The sequence below is a fragment of the Salvelinus fontinalis genome, unplaced genomic scaffold (assembly GCF_029448725.1).
Source record: "Salvelinus fontinalis isolate EN_2023a unplaced genomic scaffold, ASM2944872v1 scaffold_0065, whole genome shotgun sequence".
NCBI classification, from domain to species: domain Eukaryota; kingdom Metazoa; phylum Chordata; class Actinopteri; order Salmoniformes; family Salmonidae; genus Salvelinus; species Salvelinus fontinalis.
The window spans coordinates 505,805-529,446 of record NW_026600274.1 but is presented as its reverse complement, the minus strand read 5'-3'; the positions used below and the strand labels follow the sequence as shown (position 1 = coordinate 529,446).

The 23,642-nt window shown below is 46.2% G+C and overlaps 1 protein-coding gene and 6 long non-coding RNA genes across 8 annotated transcripts; all 7 read right to left on the bottom strand.

Moving 5' to 3' along the window:
- Positions 1–334: 334 nt before the first annotated feature.
- On the bottom strand, positions 335–506 carry LOC129842804 (uncharacterized). The gene is made up of 2 exons (XR_008757686.1): positions 433–506; positions 335–364 (listed from the first exon to the last, which is right to left on the bottom strand). It is a non-coding gene; the product is annotated as an uncharacterized LOC129842804 (long non-coding RNA).
- A 2,156-nt stretch (positions 507–2,662) lies between these two features.
- On the bottom strand, positions 2,663–2,827 carry LOC129842806 (uncharacterized). Its single transcript, XR_008757688.1, has 2 exons — positions 2,761–2,827; positions 2,663–2,692 (listed from the first exon to the last, which is right to left on the bottom strand). It is a non-coding gene; the product is annotated as an uncharacterized LOC129842806 (long non-coding RNA).
- A 465-nt stretch (positions 2,828–3,292) lies between these two features.
- On the bottom strand, positions 3,293–4,380 carry LOC129842801 (uncharacterized). Its single transcript, XR_008757684.1, has 3 exons — positions 4,307–4,380; positions 3,464–3,601; positions 3,293–3,393 (listed from the first exon to the last, which is right to left on the bottom strand). It is a non-coding gene; the product is annotated as an uncharacterized LOC129842801 (long non-coding RNA).
- A 605-nt stretch (positions 4,381–4,985) lies between these two features.
- On the bottom strand, positions 4,986–5,154 carry LOC129842805 (uncharacterized). Its single transcript, XR_008757687.1, has 2 exons — positions 5,084–5,154; positions 4,986–5,015 (listed from the first exon to the last, which is right to left on the bottom strand). It is a non-coding gene; the product is annotated as an uncharacterized LOC129842805 (long non-coding RNA).
- Positions 5,155–5,263: 109 nt separating this feature from the next.
- Positions 5,264–5,789, bottom strand: LOC129842807 (uncharacterized). Of its 2 annotated transcripts, none has more exons than XR_008757690.1 (2): positions 5,717–5,789; positions 5,264–5,293 (listed from the first exon to the last, which is right to left on the bottom strand). It is a non-coding gene; the product is annotated as an uncharacterized LOC129842807 (long non-coding RNA). The 2 variants fall into 2 exon arrangements; XR_008757689.1 differs by lacking the exon at positions 5,264–5,293 and adding an exon at positions 5,616–5,643 and having other exon boundaries at positions 5,717–5,783.
- A 37-nt stretch (positions 5,790–5,826) lies between these two features.
- Positions 5,827–6,100, bottom strand: LOC129842802 (uncharacterized). The gene is made up of 2 exons (XR_008757685.1): positions 5,925–6,100; positions 5,827–5,856 (listed from the first exon to the last, which is right to left on the bottom strand). It is a non-coding gene; the product is annotated as an uncharacterized LOC129842802 (long non-coding RNA).
- Positions 6,101–11,119: 5,019 nt separating this feature from the next.
- LOC129842787 (ERI1 exoribonuclease 2-like) lies at positions 11,120–23,064 on the bottom strand. The gene is made up of 9 exons (XM_055911441.1): positions 22,974–23,064; positions 22,708–22,772; positions 22,532–22,612; positions 21,259–21,386; positions 20,179–20,332; positions 19,392–19,492; positions 18,853–18,934; positions 16,517–16,605; positions 11,120–15,697 (listed from the first exon to the last, which is right to left on the bottom strand). The coding sequence occupies exons 1-9, from the start codon at positions 22,994–22,996 to the stop codon at positions 13,790–13,792; spliced, it is 2,631 nt and encodes an 876-aa protein (XP_055767416.1). The 5' UTR covers positions 22,997–23,064; the 3' UTR covers positions 11,120–13,789.
- Positions 23,065–23,642: the final 578 nt, after the last annotated feature.

Below are 23,642 nucleotides of genomic sequence, written 5' to 3'. Positions count from 1 at the left end.
GTAACAGACCTCTCAGTGGGCAGATGTTCCACTGGGTTCATTGTTTAGGAGGATGATGATGCCCTGTTGTAACAGACCTCTCAGTGGGCAGATGTTCCACTGGGTTCATTGTTTAGGAGGAGGATGATGCTCTGCCCTGTTGTAACAGACCTCTCAGTGGGCAGATGTTCCACTGGGTTCATTGTTTAGGAGGATGATGATGCCCTGTTGTAACAGACCTCTCAGTGGGCAGATGTTCCACTGGGTTCATTGTTTAGGAGGATGATGATGCCCTGCCCTGTTGTAACAGACCTCTCAGTGGGCAGATGTTCCACTGGGTTCATTGTTTAGGAGGAGGATGATGCCCTGCCCTGTTGTAACAGACCTCTCAGTGGGCAGATGTTCCACTGGGTTCATTGTTTAGGAGGATGATGATGCCCTGTTGTAACAGACCTCTCAGTGGGCAGATGTTCCACTGGGTTCATTGTTTAGGAGGATGATGATGCCCTGCCCTGTTGTAACAGACCTCTCAGTGGGCAGATGTTCCACTGGGTTCATTGTTTAGGAGGAGGATGATGCCCTGCCCTGTTGTAACAGACCTCTCAGTGGGCAGATGTTCCACTGGGTTCATTGTTTAGGAGGATGATGCCCTGCCCTGTTGTAACAGACCTCTCAGTGGGCAGATGTTCCACTGGGTTCATTGTTTAGGAGGATGATGCCCTGCCCTGTTGTAACAGACCTCTCAGTGGGCAGATGTTCCACTGGGTTCATTGTTTAGGAGGATGATGATGCCCTGTTGTAACAGACCTCTCAGTGGGCAGATGTTCCACTGGGTTCATTGTTTAGGAGGATGATGATGCCCTGCCCTGTTGTAACAGACCTCTCAGTGGGCAGATGTTCCACTGGGTTCATTGTTTAGGAGGATGATGCCCTGCCCTGTTGTAACAGACCTCTCAGTGGGCAGATGTTCCACTGGGTTCATTGTTTAGGAGGATGATGATGCCCTGCCCTGTTGTAACAGACCTCTCAGTGGGCAGATGTTCCACTGGGTTCATTGTTTAGGAGGATGATGCTCTGCCCTGTTGTAACAGACCTCTCAGTGGGCAGATGTTCCACTGGGTTCATTGTTTAGGAGGATGATGATGCCCTGCCCTGTTGTAACAGACCTCTCAGTGGGCAGATGTTCCACTGGGTTCATTGTTTAGGAGGATGATGATGCCCTGTTGTAACAGACCTCTCAGTGGGCAGATGTTCCACTGGGTTCATTGTTTAGGAGGATGATGATGCTCTGCCCTGTTGTAACAGACCTCTCAGTGGGCAGATGTTCCACTGGGTTCATTGTTTAGGAGGATGATGATGCCCTGTTGTAACAGACCTCTCAGTGGGCAGATGTTCCATTGGGTTCATTGTTTAGGAGGATGATGATGCCCTGTTGTAACAGACCTCTCAGTGGGCAGATGTTCCATTGGGTTCATTGTTTAGGAGGATGATGATGCCCTGTTGTAACAGACCTCTCAGTGGACAGATGTTCCACTGGGTTCATTGTTTAGGAGTATGATGCTCTGCCCTGTTGTAACAGACCTCTCAGTGGGCAGATGTTCCACTGGGTTCATTGTTTAGGAGGATGATGATGCCCTGTTGTAACAGACCTCTCAGTGGGCAGATGTTCCACTGGGTTCATTGTTTAGGAGGATGATGATGCTCTGCCCTGTTGTAACAGACCTCTCAGTGGGCAGATGTTCCACTGGGTTCATTGTTTAGGAGGATGATGATGCCCTGTTGTAACAGACCTCTCAGTGGGCAGATGTTCCACTGGGTTCATTGTTTAGGAGGATGATGATGCTCTGCCCTGTTGTAACAGACCTCTCAGTGGGCAGATGTTCCACTGGGTTCATTGTTTAGGAGGATGATGATGCCCTGCCCTGTTGTAACAGACCTCTCAGTGGGCAGATGTTCCACTGGGTTCATTGTTTAGGATGATGATGATGCCCTGTTGTAACATACCTCTCAGTGGGCAGATGTTCCACTGGGTTCATTGTTTAGGAGGATGATGCCCTGCCCTGTTGTAACAGACCTCTCAGTGGGCAGATGTTCCACTGGGTTCATTGTTTAGGAGGATGATGCCCTGCCCTGTTGTAACAGACCTCTCAGTGGGCAGATGTTCCACTGGGTTCATTGTTTAGGAGGATGATGATGCCCTGCCCTGCTGTAACAGACCTCTCAGTGGGCAGATGTTCCACTGGGTTCATTGTTTAGGAGGATGATGATGCCCTGCCCTGTTGTAACAGACCTCTCAGTGGGCAGATGTTCCACTGGGTTCATTGTTTAGGAGTATGATGCCCTGCCCTGTTGTAACAGACCTCTCAGTGGGCAGATGTTCCACTGGGTTCATTGTTTAGGAGTATGATGCCCTGCCCTGTTGTAACAGACCTCTCAGTGGGCAGATGTTCCACTGGGTTCATTGTTTAGGAGGATGATGATGCCCTGCCCTGCTGTAACAGACCTCTCAGTGGGCAGATGTTCCACTGGGTTCATTGTTTAGGAGTATGATGCCCTGCCCTGTTGTAACAGACCTCTCAGTGGGCAGATGTTCCACTGGGTTCATTGTTTAGGAGGATGATGCCCTGCCCTGTTGTAACAGACCTCTCAGTGGGCAGATGTTCCACTGGGTTCATTGTTTAGGAGGATGATGCCCTGCCCTGTTGTAACAGACCTCTCAGTGGGCAGATGTTCCACTGGGTTCATTGTTTAGGAGGAGGATGATGCCCTGTTGTAACAGACCTCTCAGTGGGCAGATGTTCCACTGGGTTCATTGTTTAGGAGGATGATGCCCTGCCCTGTTGTAACATACCTCTCAGTGGGCAGATGTTCCATTGGGTTCATTGTTTAGGAGGATGATGCCCTGCCCTGTTGTAACATACCTCTCAGTGGGCAGATGTTCCACTGGGTTCATTGTTTAGGAGGATGATGCACTGCCCTGTTGTAACAGACCTCTCAGTGGGCAGATGTTCCACTGGGTTCATTGTTTAGGAGGAGTATGATGCCCTGCCCTGTTGTAACAGACCTCTCAGTGGGCAGATGTTCCGTTGGGTTCATTGTTTAGGAGGAGTATGATGCCCTGCCCTGTTGTAACAGACCTCTCAGTGGGCAGATGTTCCACTGGGTTCATTGTTTAGGAGGATGATGATGCCCTGTTGTAACAGACCTCTCAGTGGGCAGATGTTCCACTGGGTTCATTGTTTAGGAGGATGATGATGCCCTGTTGTAACAGACCTCTCAGTGGGCAGATGTTCCGTTGGGTTCATTGTTTAGGAGGATGATGATGCCCTGTTGTAACAGACCTCTCAGTGGGCAGATGTTCCACTGGGTTCATTGTTTAGGAGGAGTATGATCCCCTGCCCTGTTGTAACAGACCTCTCAGTGGGCAGATGTTCCACTGGGTTCATTGTTTAGGAGGATGATGCCCTGCCCTGTTGTAACATACCTCTCAGTGGGCAGATGTTCCACTGGGTTCATTGTTTAGGAGGATGATGCCCTGCCCTGTTGTAACAGACCTCTCAGTGGGCAGATGTTCCACTGGGTTCATTGTTTAGGAGGATGATGATGCCCTGTTGTAACAGACCTCTCAGTGGGCAGATGTTCCATTGGGTTCATTGTTTAGGAGGATGATGCCCTGCCCTGTTGTAACAGACCTCTCAGTGGGCAGATGTTCCACTGGGTTCATTGTTTAGGAGTATGATGCCCTGCCCTGTTGTAACAGACCTCTCAGTGGGCAGATGTTCCACTGGGTTCATTGTTTGGGAGGATGATGATGCCCTGCCCTGTTGTAACAGACCTCTCAGTGGGCAGATGTTCCACTGGGTTCATTGTTTAGGAGGAGTATGATGCCCTGCCCTGTTGTAACAGACCTCTCAGTGGGCAGATGTTCCACTGGGTTCATTGTTTAGGAGTATGATGCCCTGCCCTGTTGTAACAGACCTCTCAGTGGGCAGATGTTCCACTGGGTTCATTGTTTAGGAGTATGATGCCCTGCCCTGTTGTAACAGACCTCTCAGTGGGCAGATGTTCCACTGGGTTCATTGTTTAGGAGTATGATGCCCTGCCCTGTTGTAACAGATCTCTCAGTGGGCAGATGTTCCACTGGGTTCATTGTTTAGGAGGATGATGATGCCCTGCCCTGTTGTAACAGACCTCTCAGTGGGCAGATGTTCCACTGGGTTCATTGTTTAGGAGGATGATGATGCCCTGTTGTAACAGATCTCTCAGTGGGCAGATGCTCCATTGGGTTCATTGTTTAGGAGGATGATGATGCCCTGTTGTAACATACCTCTCAGTGGGCAGATGTTCCACTGGGTTCATTGTTTAGGAGGATGATGCCCTGCCCTGTTGTAACAGACCTCTCAGTGGGCAGATGTTCCACTGGGTTCATTGTTTAGGAGGATGATGCCCTGCCCTGTTGTAACAGACCTCTCAGTGGGCAGATGTTCCACTGGGTTCATTGTTTAGGAGGATGATGATGCCCTGCCCTGCTGTAACAGACCTCTCAGTGGGCAGATGTTCCACTGGGTTCATTGTTTAGGAGGATGATGATGCCCTGCCCTGTTGTAACAGACCTCTCAGTGGGCAGATGTTCCACTGGGTTCATTGTTTAGGAGTATGATGCCCTGCCCTGTTGTAACAGACCTCTCAGTGGGCAGATGTTCCACTGGGTTCATTGTTTAGGAGTATGATGCCCTGCCCTGTTGTAACAGACCTCTCAGTGGGCAGATGTTCCACTGGGTTCATTGTTTAGGAGGATGATGATGCCCTGCCCTGCTGTAACAGACCTCTCAGTGGGCAGATGTTCCACTGGGTTCATTGTTTAGGAGTATGATGCCCTGCCCTGTTGTAACAGACCTCTCAGTGGGCAGATGTTCCACTGGGTTCATTGTTTAGGAGGATGATGCCCTGCCCTGTTGTAACAGACCTCTCAGTGGGCAGATGTTCCACTGGGTTCATTGTTTAGGAGGATGATGCCCTGCCCTGTTGTAACAGACCTCTCAGTGGGCAGATGTTCCACTGGGTTCATTGTTTAGGAGGAGGATGATGCCCTGTTGTAACAGACCTCTCAGTGGGCAGATGTTCCACTGGGTTCATTGTTTAGGAGGATGATGCCCTGCCCTGTTGTAACATACCTCTCAGTGGGCAGATGTTCCATTGGGTTCATTGTTTAGGAGGATGATGCCCTGCCCTGTTGTAACATACCTCTCAGTGGGCAGATGTTCCACTGGGTTCATTGTTTAGGAGGATGATGCACTGCCCTGTTGTAACAGACCTCTCAGTGGGCAGATGTTCCACTGGGTTCATTGTTTAGGAGGAGTATGATGCCCTGCCCTGTTGTAACAGACCTCTCAGTGGGCAGATGTTCCGTTGGGTTCATTGTTTAGGAGGAGTATGATGCCCTGCCCTGTTGTAACAGACCTCTCAGTGGGCAGATGTTCCACTGGGTTCATTGTTTAGGAGGATGATGATGCCCTGTTGTAACAGACCTCTCAGTGGGCAGATGTTCCACTGGGTTCATTGTTTAGGAGGATGATGATGCCCTGTTGTAACAGACCTCTCAGTGGGCAGATGTTCCGTTGGGTTCATTGTTTAGGAGGATGATGATGCCCTGTTGTAACAGACCTCTCAGTGGGCAGATGTTCCACTGGGTTCATTGTTTAGGAGGAGTATGATCCCCTGCCCTGTTGTAACAGACCTCTCAGTGGGCAGATGTTCCACTGGGTTCATTGTTTAGGAGGATGATGCCCTGCCCTGTTGTAACATACCTCTCAGTGGGCAGATGTTCCACTGGGTTCATTGTTTAGGAGGATGATGCCCTGCCCTGTTGTAACAGACCTCTCAGTGGGCAGATGTTCCACTGGGTTCATTGTTTAGGAGGATGATGATGCCCTGTTGTAACAGACCTCTCAGTGGGCAGATGTTCCATTGGGTTCATTGTTTAGGAGGATGATGCCCTGCCCTGTTGTAACAGACCTCTCAGTGGGCAGATGTTCCACTGGGTTCATTGTTTAGGAGTATGATGCCCTGCCCTGTTGTAACAGACCTCTCAGTGGGCAGATGTTCCACTGGGTTCATTGTTTGGGAGGATGATGATGCCCTGCCCTGTTGTAACAGACCTCTCAGTGGGCAGATGTTCCACTGGGTTCATTGTTTAGGAGGAGTATGATGCCCTGCCCTGTTGTAACAGACCTCTCAGTGGGCAGATGTTCCACTGGGTTCATTGTTTAGGAGTATGATGCCCTGCCCTGTTGTAACAGACCTCTCAGTGGGCAGATGTTCCACTGGGTTCATTGTTTAGGAGTATGATGCTCTGCCCTGTTGTAACAGACCTCTCAGTGGGCAGATGTTCCACTGGGTTCATTGTTTAGGAGTATGATGCCCTGCCCTGTTGTAACAGACCTCTCAGTGGGCAGATGTTCCACTGGGTTCATTGTTTAGGAGTATGATGCCCTGCCCTGTTGTAACAGACCTCTCAGTGGGCAGATGTTCCACTGGGTTCATTGTTTGGGAGGATGATGCCCTGCCCTGTTGTAACAGATCTCTCAGTGGGCAGATGTTCCACTGGGTTCATTGTTTAGGAGGATGATGATGCCCTGCCCTGTTGTAACAGACCTCTCAGTGGGCAGATGTTCCACTGGGTTCATTGTTTAGGAGGATGATGATGCCCTGTTGTAACAGATCTCTCAGTGGGCAGATGCTCCATTGGGTTCATTGTTTAGGAGGATGATGATGCCCTGTTGTAACAGACCTCTCAGTGGGCAGATGTTCCACTGGGTTCATTGTTTAGGAGGAGTATGATGCCCTGCCCTGTTGTAACAGACCTCTCAGTGGGCAGATGTTCCACTGGGTTCATTGTTTAGGAGTATGATGCCCTGCCCTGTTGTAACAGACCTCTCAGTGGGCAGATGTTCCACTGGGTTCATTGTTTAGGAGTATGATGCTCTGCCCTGTTGTAACAGACCTCTCAGTGGGCAGATGTTCCACTGGGTTCATTGTTTAGGAGTATGATGCCCTGCCCTGTTGTAACAGACCTCTCAGTGGGCAGATGTTCCACTGGGTTCATTGTTTAGGAGTATGATGCCCTGCCCTGTTGTAACAGACCTCTCAGTGGGCAGATGTTCCACTGGGTTCATTGTTTGGGAGGATGATGCCCTGCCCTGTTGTAACAGATCTCTCAGTGGGCAGATGTTCCACTGGGTTCATTGTTTAGGAGGATGATGATGCCCTGCCCTGTTGTAACAGACCTCTCAGTGGGCAGATGTTCCACTGGGTTCATTGTTTAGGAGGATGATGATGCCCTGTTGTAACAGATCTCTCAGTGGGCAGATGCTCCATTGGGTTCATTGTTTAGGAGGATGATGATGCCCTGTTGTAACAGACCTCTCAGTGGGCAGATGTTCCACTGGGTTCATTGTTTAGGAGTATGATGCCCTGTTGTAACAGACCTCTCAGTGGGCAGATGTTCCACTGGGTTCATTGTTTAGGAGTATGATGCCCTGTTGTAACAGACCTCTCAGTGGGCAGATGTTCCACTGGGTTCATTGTTTAGGAGGAGGATGATGCCCTGCCCTGTTTCAAGCACATGTGTAGAAGTCTGAATACTGGGGCTTGTGAGCTGTAAACTCATAATTCAGCCAAGTCTGAAAAAAGCACCAGTCAATTTGATTTGTGATAGACACTAACCAGATGTATTTGTCGGGTAAATTAGATTCCTGTTGGGTGGTTCTTATCAACAGACTAAAACCTTCTACTTTTTCCACACAAAAAAAACTGTTACCTTTTAGTTAATTTTGAATTCTCCATATTGAATGAGTTCATTTTGAATTCTCCCTTTTGAATTAGTTAATTTTGAATTCTCCCTTTTGAATTAAATAATCTAATCTGTTGAAAAAGGTTTATTTTTTTAATGACAAACTTCTTAGCTTTGTAAAACAGCCAATTGTATATATCCTTTACAAAACTGCAACTATATGTCTACAAGAATTGTAATATAATAAACATAACACATAACCCATGCATTATCCTCAATTTTGTCATCCTTCCATTTTGTATGTTACAATTTGTTCTACAATGCCCTGTAATGGCCTCTTAAGGTATTGGTTGTTACAGGTAACTGCCAAAATAATGGAAACACGTGAGTAAATGAGGGATACAAATTATATTGAAAGCAGGTGCTTCCACACAGGTGTGGTTCCTGAGGCAATTAACATCCCATCATGCTTAGGGCCATGTACTGTATATAAATGCTGGGCAGGCAATTATTTTGGCTACCATGGCTATGCTCTCATAGGATGACAATGCTCCCATCCACTAGGCACGAGTGGTCACTGAATAGTTTGATGAGCATGAAAACGATGTAAACTATATGCCATGTCCGTCTCAGTCACCAGATCTCAACCCATTTGAACACTTATAGGAGATTCTGAAGCCCTTGAGACAGCGTTTTCCCACCACCACCATCAACAAAATAACAAATGATGGAATTTCTCATGGAATAAGGGTGTCACATCCCTCCAATAGAGTTCCAGACACTTGTAGAATCTATGCCAAGGTGCATTGAAATTGTTCTGGCTCGTGGTGACCCAACACCCTAATAAGACACTATGTTGGTGTTTCCTTTATTCTGGCAGTTACGTATGTCACGCAGAGAGACAAGGGCTGAAATAACACGATAAAGCAAAAATGATTGAAAGCCACAATCATTTCTATCTTAATAATCAAATCATTTTCTGGGTAACAAAAAGTACCTTACTGTGATTGTTTTCAATTCAAATGGTCAAAAATAAACACAAATTGCTTCTCAGCAGAGAGCAATTTCTCAATCTCTAATTTTGCTACGACTGTCTGGGAGTGGGCTTAGTGGGGAGGTGAAAACGGAAAACTAGCTGTTATTGGCAGCGAAGTTTGGAAATCTCTTTCTTATTGGTCTATTAACTAATTTACCTCCCGGTGATGTCACCAGGCAGGGTATTTGGTATTTTATTAGGATCCCTATGAAACATGACATAATACAGAACATCAATAGACAAGAACAGCTCTTAAGGTCCTGAACCTCTCTGGTCAGGTCCTGAACCTCTCTGATCAGGTATTGAACCTCTCTGGTCAGGTATTGAACCTCTCTGGTCAGGTCTTGAACCTCTCTGGTCAGGTCCTGAACCTCTCTGGTCAAGTCTTGAACCTCTCTGGTCAGGTCGTGAACCTCTCTGGTCAGGTCCTGAACCTCTCTGGTCAGGTCTTGAACCTCTCTGGTCAGGTCCTGAACCTCTTTGGTCAGGTCTTGAACCTCTCTGGTCAGGTCTTGAACCTCTCTGGTCAGGTCTTGAACCTCTCTGGTCAGGTCTCGAACATGTAGGCTAGCCTACCCGCACAGCCTACCCGCACTGTATCTACGAGTTGTTGGCTGGAGCGCACGTACCAAGACCAGAGTAGTTACATTTGCTATTTAGCGCAACAATTTGTGACTAAACTATCGGTAGAGTTGATAATACGATGGAAACACGCTGAACATTACATTTTTATTCAGTACGTGAAAACTTAATCGAAAAAAAACATTTTTTGTGTTCACTCATATATCATCCTCACGCACTATAATTTCAAATCCAAAGTGCTGGAGTACAGAGCCAAAAAAAACTAAACTAAAATGTGTTACTGTCCAAATACTTTTTGAGCCTCACTGTATATCAGCAGACACAGTGAGTATGTCAAAGTTACTGGACAGTGACCAACTACAAGACAATTGGGGGGTAAAAAAACATTTGTTAAGGAGGACACACGACCGATTGTATCGACCTCTAACCTTTAACCCACACGGCTCCCAAGTTTTCTCCTTCATTGTAAAAACCTAGTTATTTTGTTTCTTTGACAGTTATTTCTGATTATTAGTATTTATTTAATTTGATTAGTAATTCATTTTAAAGGTAAAAAATAAAATCTTTCCCTTGTGTTAAAGTCAACTGAACTATTGTCTTAATATGGTTAAACTATTCCTTAAAAATATATATCAAAAAGAAAAACTTTGAACATCTATGTAACAGTCAAATCATAGTGTAAAAGCAGGTGAGCTGGTTCTACACTTTATGGGCATTTTGTGGTGGAAAACTGAACGGGTCGAGAATAACACTTCAACCCTGTTACCCATAGATAGACAGGCTAGACATGCTTTAACAATTACATTTGGGTTTTTTTGGGGGGGGGGCTTGCATACAATTGCCCCTCCATTTCCCGTCACGGCGGGATTTATGGCTGATTTAAGATGACATCAACCCTGTTACTTTATTTGGCACTCAATTTTTAAAAATTTAAAATTATTTAACCTCTTGAGATGGGAAAATATTTTTGATTAAGTTAAACATTTGCTCTTTATGACAACGAATTAGTGGAACGACCCTTTGGAGTTTATTTCAGAAATGTTTCACGACCTCCGTGACACAAGATGGCGACACGGACCTAAAAAAAACTTTCACATTGCATATAGATGGGCTATCGAAGAAGAAGCAATGCAGAGTCCGGAACGGGACAGCTAAGGTAGCTAGTATTTACAGGTAAATATTTCATATTCCTCTATACCTACCGATTTTATACATTATAAAGTCAGGTTATTGTATTGTTCCCAAAACAGATCGTTCTAACATGGTGTTGAGTCGTCTTCTATCCGCTCTGCTCAACAAAGCGCAAGTGGTGGAAAAACTGGCCGAGTTGCGACCGATACGACGGGCCGCACAGCTCACCGCTTATGCCTTGATGAAGGCAAAAATTGCCGGAAAAGATGCGACAACCAAACTGCTGAAGTTTAAAACAGTTCGCCAGATACGACATGAGGCGTCGGGACTGCCTAAAAACGCCGGGGAGATGGGGAGAAAAGCCGGAAGACTCCGGGATTCTATAGTAAAGGATGTAAAAGACGGGATAAGGGACACTTCGAGACAAGTTAAAGACAAGGACAAATGATGCTGTGTTCAACAACAAACCAAATAGTATATTTTAAGGGCCGAATTAAAGGCCATCATTAATGGTCTTCTTTAGCTCTCAAAAAACGCTATTCCCGCATTTCAAAACACTGCAATGTGTATAATTCATTCAAAAACATTAAAATATTACATTTGAATCAATGTCCATTTTTATTGTGATTTATAAACAAATGCAAGGAGTACTTTATGGAAACAATTACTAACATGCTTCAAAAACCATTTCAGACCACTATCGAAAAACAATGTTCCGTTTGGTATATTCACAACTTTGGGATGTAGAGAAAAAACTATTCTATGTGCTGAGAAAAAGTGGGGTTGGGAATACTCTAGAATCTATATAATGTGATTACTGTATAGGGTCTGTAGAATCTATATAATGTGATTACTGTATAGGGTCTGTAGAATCTATGATGTGATTACTGTATAGGGTCTGTAGAATCTATATAATGTGATTACTGTATAGGGTCTGTAGAATCTATATATAATGTGATTACTGTATAGGGTCTGTAGAATCTATATAATGTGATTACTGTATAGGGTCTGTAGAATCTATGATGTGATTACTGTATAGGGTCTGTAGAATCTATATAATGTGATTACTGTACTGTATAGGGTCTGTAGAATCTATGATGTGATTACTGTATAGGGTCTGTAGAATCTATATAATGTGATTACTGTATAGGGTCTGTAGAATCTATAGTGTGTTATTTCTTATGGGACTGTGGTCTAAATACCCAGCAGCACCTTCTACCCAACCCACTGGAATACATTGTAGGCCTATAAATTTAGAAATTGGTTTAGAGAGAGAGAGAAAAAAAAACTATTCTGTGTGTGGAAGTAAAGCTGGGTTGGGATTACTGTATAGGGTACTGTATGGGGTCTGTATAGGTTATTGTATATGGTCTGTATAGATTACTGTATAGGGTCTGTAGAATCTGTATATGGTGCCATTTCTTGTGGGACTGTGGTCTAAATACCCAGCAGCACTTTCTACTCCACCCACTTGGTTCCAATGCAATACACTGTATTTACATGTTAGTCATTTAGCAGATGGTCTCATCCAGAGAGACTTACAATAGTGAGTCATTTAGCAGACACTCTTATCCAGAGTCTTAGGGTAGTGAGTCATTTAGCAGATTCTCTTATCCAGAGAGACTTACATTTAGTGAGTCATTTAGCAGACTCTCTTATCCAGAGACTTAGAGTAGTGAGTCATTTAGGAGACACTCTCATCCAGAGAGACTTAGGGTAGTGAGTCATTTAGCAGATTCTCTTATCCAGAGAGACTTACATTTAGTGAGTCATTTAGCAGATTCTCTTATCCAGAGAGACTTACATTTAGTGAGTCATTTAGCAGACTCTATTATCCAGAGACTTAGAGTAGTGAGTCATTTAGGAGACACTCATCCAGAGAGACTTAGGGTAGTGAGTCATTTAGCAGAGACTTAGGGTAGTGAGTCATTTAGCAGACACTTATCCAGAGAGACTTACATTTAGTGAGTCATTTAGGAGACACTCTCATCCAGAGAGACTTACAGTAGTGAGTTCATACATATCCATAGGCTACTGGTCCCCTGTGGGAATCGAACCCACAACCCTGGCGTTGCAAGCACCACGCTCTACCAACTGAGTCACCCGTATATTGATTCTACAGACCCTACTGAGTACTTCCTTTCTGGGCCTATAGACCTCAGTCCACCACGACATAACACCATATATACAGACCCTACTGAGTACATCCTTTCTGGGCCTATAGACCTCAGTCCACCACGACATAACACCATATATACAGACCCTACTGAGTACATCCTTTCTGGGCCTATAGACCTCAGTCCACCACGACATAACACCATATATATAGATTCTATAGACCCTACTGAGTACTTCCTTTCTGGGCCTATAGACCTCAGTCCACCACGACATAACACCATATAGATTCTATAGACCCTACTGAGTACTTCTTTCTGGACCTCAGTCCCCCATAAAGTAACATCATATACACAGTGGGGTGTGAAATTGACACCCTTAATAAAGATGAGCAATAATGACTGTATAAAATAATTCAAACACAACTATATTGTGTGCAAAAAAAGGGGGGAATTCTATTATTTTATACAATCACTCAGAGATTTTGTTTAACAAGTAATACAACAACAAATTGACACCCCTAAAGATTCTTATACAGTAGTCAGAGGTTTAGTATTTGGTCCCACATTCCTAGCACGCAATGATCATATCAACTCTATAGATGTATATCATATACCATTTGCATTTCCTTTTTGATTGTGTTTCAGATGATGTTATAACGAATATAAATTAAATGGTACATAACGTAGTGTGTCATTTTGGAGTCACAAAAATAAACACTTTCACATTAATGTGGATGTTGCCATGATTACCTCAACTGTTGTATTTACAACAATAGAACCCATCTAATACAATTCATGACATATTTTATTATGACAATGCCGACCTAAAAAGTATTTTAACATTTCATCATGACGTCATGTCATCTCACATTATGAGGATCAATTCTATTTAGAAACTGTACAGGATATTGGTCAATGAATGCACCAGATTTAGTATGTGGACATAAATCATACACTCAACACACATCATACATATTTTCATAAAGTACCGTTTAAAATATGACACCTTTGTGAGGAGAATCTAGAGGAGAATCTCAATTACATTTCCTTGATTCCTCGTGTCCTCTCCTCGCCACCTCACAAACCCATTGGATGAGAAGGAAATTGCTATTGAGAGTCTCCCTATGACCTCAAGCTAACTGATATCTCGTCCTAGATGATGACAGGGGGACGAACGACACTGGAGTTGAGACCAAAACACAGAGCGATGGAGGCGGCAGAGGAGGCTGGTGATTTAGCCTGGAGGAGAGCAGACTCCCACTTAAATAACTCACATCCCTTCCTGGTCCCCCCAGGGCCATGTTTACGCACCGCACAGCAATAGAACGCTCTGCCTTGGTTCGGGCCGCCGTTACACACCGTTAGACGCTTGGCTCGTCGCCCACAGTCGCACAGCGGGGCCGTGATCTTGGTGCTGCGGGTCGGCGGGAACGAGGACCGGTTAACGGACGAGGAGAGGATGGAGAACGATCCACCGACAGAAGTACGAGAGACAGAAGGGAGGCAAGAGGAGTCCTTGTGGATCGTGAAAGATGCTTTTGGCGTCTCTGCGTGCAGCCTTGAACGTGAAGTCGATGGGTTAAGGTTATGGACGACAGGTCTGGGCCTGGCAAAGGAAAGATTGGATGCAGAGCTGTTTGGTGTCTGTGTGTGTGAAGCAGAGAGGTTACTGCTGGTGGTAACTGGTTTGGGTCTAACGAAAGAAGGATTAGGAAGGTTTGTAGTAGAGGACATGGATGTGAAGTAGTTCCCAGGGTTTTTTGTTGTGAGAGGTCTTGACCGTGTAGCATGGAGGTTGTAGCTCTGGAGGCCTGGTCTGGGTTTGACAAAGGAATGACTGGATGCTGTTGAGGTATTGGATGAGATAGAAATACTGGATGTAGAAGAGGTATTTGAGACTCTTGGCTTGTCCTTGTAGATCACAAAGGAGTTGCTCGATGTTGCCGTTTGAGGTCTTGACCGTGTAGCTGAGCGGTTGGAATCGTGGGTAACAGGTCTGGGTTTGGCAAAGGAGAAACTGCATGAACTATTGGACCCAGAGGTGTTGTATATCCTCGTTGTCTCAGCTTTTGCAGAACTGGAGGATGACCTCGATTCGTCCTTGTCGATCACAAAGGAGAATGACGTTTCCGTGGTCAGTCTTGACCGTGTATCTGAGAGGTTTGAGCCAGGGGTAACAGGTCTGGGTTTGACAAAAGAGGAAGTGGACAGACTAGTGGGTGCAGAGGTGTTGTAGGTCCTTGTTGTCTCAGCCTTCAAAGACACCAAGTTACTGGAGGACGTTCTACTATCGCTCTTGTGTACCAGTCTGGTGAGATGTTGGCAGGGCGTGTTGGTGGTATTGGAACTAGGCCTACTGTTGGTTGGACCTCTACCAGGATTTGAATGTACTGGGCTTGGACACAGCAAGGTCCTCCCGCAGACCGAGCTATCATCCACCTCAAACCTCTCGTTCTCGGTGTACACATCAGCAACAGAATCCTCGTCACCAACCGTGACATCGCAGTCCTCCTCCAATACCACGTCGTCATACGAACCGCACGACTCCGTTTCCACCAAGATGGGCACGTCCTCCTCCATACTTCCTGTTTCCGGGTCAAGGGTCGGGTCTGGCTGGGGTAGATGGGTAATGCAATTGACAGTGGTGGAGACCAGAACGAGGCTGTTGATGTAGTGATGAGGAGAGGGGATATTGAAAGTCATAGGAGAGGAGACGGACCGTATCGTTCCTATTCGAACTGTTCTGCTGCTGCCACTACTACCACACATTGGAGTGGTCAGACCATTTAGAAGGGTCTTTGGTGAAACAATACTCTGATACTGAACAGGTTCAGCGGTTAAGTTGGAGTTCACCTCTGTGTTGGGAACCGGGTTGTCTGAAGGCTTGGCTCGTGTTTCAACAACGTCTGTGTTGCTAACTGGCTTGCTGTTGGGTCGATTTTCAAGATGGCCGCCGCTCTCTGTCGTCTTGGAGGGGTTTTTGATAGTGGTTTTGTTATCCCCCTTGTTGCTAGGACAACCATTCCCATTTCCAAACAGGGGTTTGGTCTTCAAAGGTGCCTAAGAGGTAAACAAATAAAATAAATCAATGCATTATATATATATATTTTTTAAATTCTCCCCAATTACAATCTCAATCTTGTCTCATCGTTGCAAGTCCCCAACGGGCTCGGGAGGCGAAGGTCGAGTCATGTGTCCTCCGAAACATGACCCGCCAAACCTCGCTCCTTAACACCCTCCCGCTTAACCCGGAAGCCAGCCGCATCAACTGACGACCGAGGTCAGCCTGCAGGCGCCCGGCTCACAAGAGCGCGATGAGCCAAGGAAAGCCCCCCCCGGCCAAACCCTCCTGTAACCCGGACGACGCTGGGCCAATTGTGCGCTGCCATATGGGACTCCTGATCACGGCCGGTTGTGAAACAGCCCGGGATCGAACCAGGGTCTGTCGTGACCCCTCTAGCAGAGATGCAGTGCCTTAGAACGCTGCGCCACTCGGGAGGCCCAATCAAAACATTTTTAACCAACTTTATTGATAGTCAGTCCAGTAAACAGAGGAACCAAACAGAAGAAAACTGACCCGAAACAACGAGTGACTTCCTGAACTCCAATAAGAAACTGATTTTCATTGCAAAAACTTTTACATTTGCACTAATGAATACGAACCAGGTGTGTATGGAACGGGGGTGAGTCACCTGCGTGAGTCTTTACGGGAGGAGGAGTGGGTATTCTGGGCCGTTGACAGAAATCCAAGGGGGTTCAATGTAGGTCGCCCCTGGGTGAGTCTTTAGGGGCGTAGTACAGTAGTCCAGGGGTCGTCAGCACGGCGGGGTCGTTAGTACTGGGGGTGTAGTAGTGGGGGTTCGTCAGGAAGCCACTCACCCTCTCCAGACTGCGCGTAATCTTCATCACACAGCCATCCCTCATCATCCTCCAGGCCAGGTGGGCAGTGTTGCGGGCGTCATCCAGACCTGCAAATAACATTCAACAAAAAATATTTTTGTGTCTAGACTTTCAAAAATGCTTAAGAGAAATATTCATTGTTTTATATGAATGTTGTTCATTGTAACTTATGGGCTTCATCCAGACCTTGAACCAATATGTATATTATTCACAGTAACTGACAATGATGACTGGAGTCTTGTCTGTATGTTTTGATCCTAATGTTAAATGACTAGTGCTGAGAATGCTAATAGTTAGCTAGCCAGCCACTAGTGCTGAGAATGCTAATATCTAGCTAGCCAGCCACTTGTGCTGAGAATGCTAATAGTTAGATAGCCAGCCACTTGTGCTGAGCGATTAGTGCTTTTTTTGAGGATGGTTCGGTTTCAATTCGATTATTTTAAAAATAAAATCAGGGTTTTCGATTATGTGGGATGAATGCTGTAACACAGAATCCAACTATTACTAAAAGTCCCATGATGGTAGGGACTGCCCATCCCCTATTAACCATTTATTCACTTTAATACAATATTTCAGTTGTTGCGTATATAACATTTGGTTGATCTATATAGAGCTGCTGTCTGATAAAAAACACTATTTTGTAGTTCTTCAAAGTAAATAAGGCAAACTTTTCTGACTGCTGTTTACCAACTACCAATCACTTAGCTCATGAATTTTCAGGTAGAGAGATGTGAAGCAACAGCTGCTCTCCTCAGCCTCTTCCGTAGCAGGCATAAAATAAAACAGACCGGACAAGTAGACGAGCAATGGATTATGGTTATTGTAGTTAATTACCACATTGTATACGCTAAACTATGTGGAATATTAGCCTGTTGCAAACTACAACATCACACAGTTGAGGCCGGATCTAATGTATCTCTATAGAAACTACAACTCCCTACTACATCTCACAGTTCAGGCCGGATCTGATGCATCTCTAGAGAAACTACAACTCCCTACTACATCTCACAGTTCAGGCCGGATCGTATGCATCTCTAGAGAAACTACAACTCCCTACTACATCTCACAGTTCAGGCCGGATCTGATGCATCTCTAGAGAAACTACAACTCCCTACTACATCACACAGTTCAGGCCGGATCTGATGCATCTCTAGAGAAACTACAACTCCCTACTACATCACACAGTTCAGGCTGGATCTGATGCATCTCTAGAGAAACTACAACTCCCTACTACATCACACAGTTCAGGCCGGATCTGATGCATCTCTAGAGAAACTACATCTCACAGTTCAGGCCGGATCTGATGCATCTCTAGAGAAACTACATCTCACAGTTCAGGCCGGATCGGATGCATCTCTAGAGAAACTACACACTGAGCTCACAGAAGAAGAAGAAAAAAAGACCTAAATGGAATTTAAATAATTGAACCGAAGTCGGTCAATTAGTTGTTTAAAAACACAAAAACAACACGAATTTCTGTTAATCTCTCAGCACTATAAATGATAATAGAGAGATGTCTTTGGTCTGTCTGTACCCGAGTGCTCTCGTCCAGAGAAGCTCAGCACTATAAATGATAATAGAGAGATGTCTTTGGTCTGTGTGTACCTGAGTGCTCCCGTCCAGAGAAGCTCAGCACTATAAATGATCATAGAGAGATGTCTTTGGTCTGTGTGTACCTGAGTGCTCCCGTCCAGAGAAGCTCAGCACTATAAATGATCATAGAGAGATGTCTTTGGTCTGTGTGTACCTGAGTGCTCCCGTCCAGAGAAGCTCAGCACTATAAATGATCATAGAGAGATGTCTTTGGTCTGTGTGTACCTGAGTGCTCTCGTCCAGAGAAGCTCAGCACTATAAATGATAATAGAGAGATGTCTTTGGTCTGTGTGTACCTGAGTGCTCTCGTCCAGAGAAGCTCAGCACTATAAATGATAATAGAGAGATGTCTTTGGTCTGTGTGTACCTGAGTGCTCCCGTCCAGAGAAGCTCAGCACTATAAATGATCATAGAGAGATGTCTTTGGTCTGTGTGTACCTGAGTGCTCCCGTCCAGAGAAGCTCAGCACTATAAATGATCATAGAGAGATGTCTTTGGTCTGTGTGTACCTGAGTGCTCCCGTCCAGAGAAGCTCATCACTATAAATGATAATAGAGAGATGTCTTTGGTCTGTGTGTACCTGAGTGCTCCCGTCCAGAGAAGCTCAGCACTATAAATGATCATAGAGAGATGTCTTTGGTCTGTGTGTACCTGAGTGCTCCCGTCCAGAGAAGCTCATCACTATAAATGATAATAGAGAGATGTCTTTGGTCAGTGTGTACCTGAGTGCTCCCGTCCAGAGAATTGTATCCCTAGATCCTGTAAAGCTCCATTCAGTCCCTTGGGTTTTCTGTTGTAGAACAGCTGAGAGAGAGAGACACATGAGTTAGACTGGATTAACACACACACAGAGAGAGAGAGAGAGAGAGACACACACACACGAGTTAGACTGGGTTTACACACACACACACATAGAGAGAGAGAGACACACACACACACACGAGTTAGACTGGGTTTACACACACACACACACACACACACACATAGAGAGAGACTGGGTTTACACACACACACACACACACACACACACACACACACACACAGAGAGAGAGACACACACACGAGTTAGACTGGGTTTACACACACACACCCACATGAGTTAGACTGGGTTTTAACCCACACACACACAGACAGACACATGAGTTAGACTGGGTTAACCCACACACACACAGAGAGACAGACACCTGAGTTAGACTGGGTTAACACACACACACACAGAGAGACAGACACATGAGTTAGACTGGGTTAACACAGCACCTACCCTGTACGTAGCTCTCAGGTCTATCCAGCTGTTCAGAACAGCAGGTTTGTGGAGCTGCTTCCGTTTACACTCATACAGCAGACACACCCCCAGGTCCCAGTCTGAAACAACACAACACAGATAATCAATCAAGTTGAACAAGGTTATCCCCATTAAATGTTTGAGACTGTACTAAAGTGTGCAAATGTCCTTATTTTCTCTAAACCTAGTCATATGAGTCCTGGGCCTACAGAGAAAGGCAGTATATAGTCATATGAGTCCTGGGCCTACAGAGAAAGGCAGTATATAGTCATATGAGTCCTGGGCCTACAGAGAAAGGCAGTATATAGTCAGATATGAGTCCTGGGCCTACAGAGAAAGGCAGTATATAGTCAGATATGAGTCCTGGGCCTACAGAGAAAGGCAGTATATAGTCAGATATGAGTCCTGGGCCTACAGAGAAAGGCAGTATATAGTCATATGAGTCCTGGGCCTACAGAGAAAGGCAGTATATAGTCAGATATGAGTCCTGGGCCTACAGAGAAAGGCAGTATATAGTCAGATATGAGTCCTGGGCCTACAGAGAAAGGCAGTATATAGTCAGATATGAGTCCTGGGCCTACAGAGAAAGGCAGTATATAGTCAGATATGAGTCCTGGGCCTACAGAGAAAGGCAGTATATAGTCAGATATGAGTCCTGGGCCTACAGAGAAAGGGAGGGAAATAAGAATTTCTGATTTTCGCATCAATACGTTTCTTCCCATTTGAAGGTGACCCGGGTGACCATTCCTATCCTAAGCTACTATACCTGACCAGGTGACGAAGGCACAGGGGCGCTGCTCTGCGACTGGAGCCCTCTGGTCCCTGGGGAAGACCACACCCCTCTGGTGCTCCAGAGCCTGGAGCCACCGGGAGAACCGGGACAGACAGATGTGAAGGGGAACTCCGGCTTCCACCTGTTGCTGTAAACAAAATGAATAACAGAGTGAGGAGGGGAACCCCGGCCTCCACCTGTTGCTGTAAACAAAATGAATAACAGAGTGAGGAGGGGAACCCCGGCCTCCACCTGTTGCTGTAAACAAAATGAATAACAGAGTGAGGAGGGGAACCCCGGCCTCCACCTGTTGCTGTAAACAAAATGAATAACAGAGTGAGGAGGGGAACCACGGCCTCCACCTGTTGCTGTAGAAGAGAAAGATGTTCTAATGCTAAAAATAATTGTCAGGTTTAAAACCAGAAGAAAAACACACACGGATGTTGGCTAATGCTTCAAATATTCTGACTGTTACCATCCTGTTGAACAGGCCACAGGGAAGAAGGTGTGTCTGCATGGAGAGGCTGCATCTGTGTGTGTGAATACCTGTGTGATTCCAGTGAGCTCGGTGCAGAAGTCAGACAGTGTGAATACCTGTGTGATTCCAGTGAGCTCGGTGCAGAAGTCAGGCAGTGTGAATACCTGTGTGATTCCAGTGAGCTCGGTGCAGAAGTCAGGCAGTGTGAATACCTGTGTGATTCCAGCGAGCTCGGTGCAGAAGTCAGACAGTGTGAATACCTGTGTGATTCCAGCGAGCTCGGTGCAGAAGTCAGACAGTGTGAATACCTGTGTGATTCCAGCGAGCTCGGTGCAGAAGTCAGACAGTGTGAATACCTGTGTGATTCCAGCGAGCTCGGTGCAGAAGTCAGGCAGTGTGAATACCTGTGTGATTCCAGCGAGCTCGGTGAAGAAGTCAGGCAGTGTGAATACCTGTGTGATTCTAGTGAGCTCGGTGCAGAAGTCAGACAGCGCGAATACCTGTGTGATTCCAGCGAGCTCGGTGCAGAAGTCAGGCAGTGTGAATACCTGTGTGATTCCAGTGAGCTCGGTGCAGAAGTCAGGCAGTGTGAATACCTGTGTGATTCCAGTGAGCTCGGTGCAGAAGTCAGACAGCGTGGGGTGCTCCTGCGGCTGAACGTACGTATGGAACTCTGACTCCACCTCGCCTGTAGAGGTGTTCAGGAGAACAGCAGGAAACTCAACTAGATGGGGGGAGGCAAGGGGGGAGGGGGAGGCAATGGGGAGAGAGAGGCAATGGGGAGAGAGAGGCAATGGGGAGAGAGAGGCAATGGGGAGAGAGAGGCAATGGGGAGAGAGAGGCAATGGGGAGAGAGAGGCAATGGGGAGAGAGAGGCAATGGGGAGAGAGAGGCAATGGGGAGAGAGAGGCAATGGGGAGAGAGAGGCAATGGGGAGAGAGAGGCAATGGGGAGAGAGAGGCAATGGGGAGAGAGAGGCAATGGGGAGAGAGAGGCAATGGGGAGAGAGAGGCAATGGGGAGAGAGAGGCAATGGGGAGAGAGAGGCAATGGGGAGAGAGAGGCAATGGGGAGAGAGAGGCAATGGGGAGAGAGAGGCAATGGGGAGAGAGAGGCAATGGGGAGAGAGAGGCAATGGGGAGAGAGAGGCAATGGGGAGAGAGAGGCAATGGGGAGAGAGAGGCAATGGGGAGAGAGAGGCAATGGGGAGAGAGAGGCAATGGGGAGAGAGAGGCAATGGGGAGAGAGAGGCAATGGGGAGAGAGAGGCAATGGGGAGAGAGAGGCAATGGGGAGAGAGAGGCAATGGGGAGAGAGAGGCAATGGGGAGAGAGAGGCAATGGGGAGAGAGAGGCAATGGGGAGAGAGAGGCAATGGGGAGAGAGAGGCAATGGGGAGAGAGAGGCAATGGGGAGAGAGAGGCAATGGGGAGAGAGAGGCAATGGGGAGAGAGAGGCAATGGGGAGAGAGAGGCAATGGGGAGAGAGAGGCAATGGGGAGAGAGAGGCAATGGGGAGAGAGAGGCAATGGGGAGAGAGAGGCAATGGGGAGAGAGAGGGGAGGGGGAGAGAGAGGGGAGGGGGAGAGAGGGGAGGGGCAAGGTGGGAGAGAGGGGAGGATGGGGCAAGGGGGGAGAGAGGGGAGGATGGGGCAAGGGGGGAGAGAGGGTAGGATGGGGCAAGGGGGGAGAGAGGGGAGGGCAAGGGGGGAGAGAGGGGAGGGCAAGGGGGGAGAGAGGGGAGGGGGGGCAAGGGGGGAGAGAGGGGAGGCAAGGGGGAGAGAGGGGAGGGGGAGAGAACAAAAAAAGTGCAATGGTTACAGTATGTAGGTATGATATTACCACAACTATTGTCAAAGTACTGTATACTTACTAATCTCCTGCCCATAGCTGTTCCTCTCTCTCCAGCATGTGGATTCAAAGTCAATGACAATCAGATATGGGAATATTTGATCTGGAAAGTAGAAAGTCAAAGTGATGGAAGTTGAACGAGATGCCATTGATTCAAGCTGAAAACCAAACATGTATGGCGTTTTAAAAGACTCTTACTCGATGTTAGTGGTTTCTTCTGTCCAGTTGATGACTGGCTGCGTTTCCTCACAAACCCTAGTTGTCTTCCATAACAAAACAGACATCATCCCATCAGTTGTCACCCCCTGCTACTATGAATATTACTCGTTGTCCTTTTATGTTCATGGGAGCGCTTAAAACCATTTATGAGAATCATGGCAAGTCGGCATTTGAATTGCATTGTTTCTCGGCAAGTATGGCTGTCTAGATATATTTTAGCTAGGAAGCTAGATAACGTTACTTACTTCGCCAGTTTCTTTGTAGACATGTCGTTTTCTTCAGGCCACGGACTCAACTTCGTTACGACTAGTGTACATTAAAATATGAACAATGTGACAACCAAAGTACGACTTCAAAAAGAAAGTACCAGGTAAATATCGCATACAACTTCATAACAAAGCAGCGTTGGATTCGCGGTGATCTTTTTTTGAATTCTCGTCGCATCTGTGTTACTCTGCTGCGCTCGACTTGTTTGGGCTGAAAGGAAAAACAATCGAGCAGGAAGCGATGATCGATCAGCAGCATGGAAACCTTGAAACGTGTGAGGCGAAGCAGGAGAACTTCACAAAACAGATTGACCCACTACGAGGTATTGATCTTTATTTGCACTAGTCACACTGTAACTTGTCAGTAGACTTCGAACATGCTACTGTATTTACTTATTGTTTGCGTATGTATGATTGTTGTTGTTTTGTAAATAAACGAGTCACGATCACTTCTCGACGACCGAGTCGAGATGCAGTAGTGTAGAGTTTGATCACCAGTAAAAACAGACAAGTCAACGACATAAGGAAGACTTATTAAATCAATTATGAAATAAAATGTAATGGAATTTTGTCACAGTTGGGACTGTTGCTAGGATATGATCGCTAGCTAGATGTATCTTCTGAAAACTCCATTGGGCGATACAGGGT

What these genes read in the sequence shown, in the direction of transcription:
- LOC129842787 (XM_055911441.1), bottom strand. Translation starts at nt 22,996, where the DNA reads ATGTCTACAAAGAAACTGGCGAA. An exon ending in TCTACAAAGAAACTGGCGAA is followed by an intron (nt 22,773 to 22,973) that starts GTAAGTAACGTT and finishes TTGTTATGGAAG; the next exon opens with ACAACTAGGGTTTGTGAGGA. An exon ending in CTCTGGACGGGAGCACTCAG is followed by an intron (nt 16,606 to 18,852) that starts GTACACACTGAC and finishes TGTTATTTGCAG; the next exon opens with GTCTGGATGACGCCCGCAAC.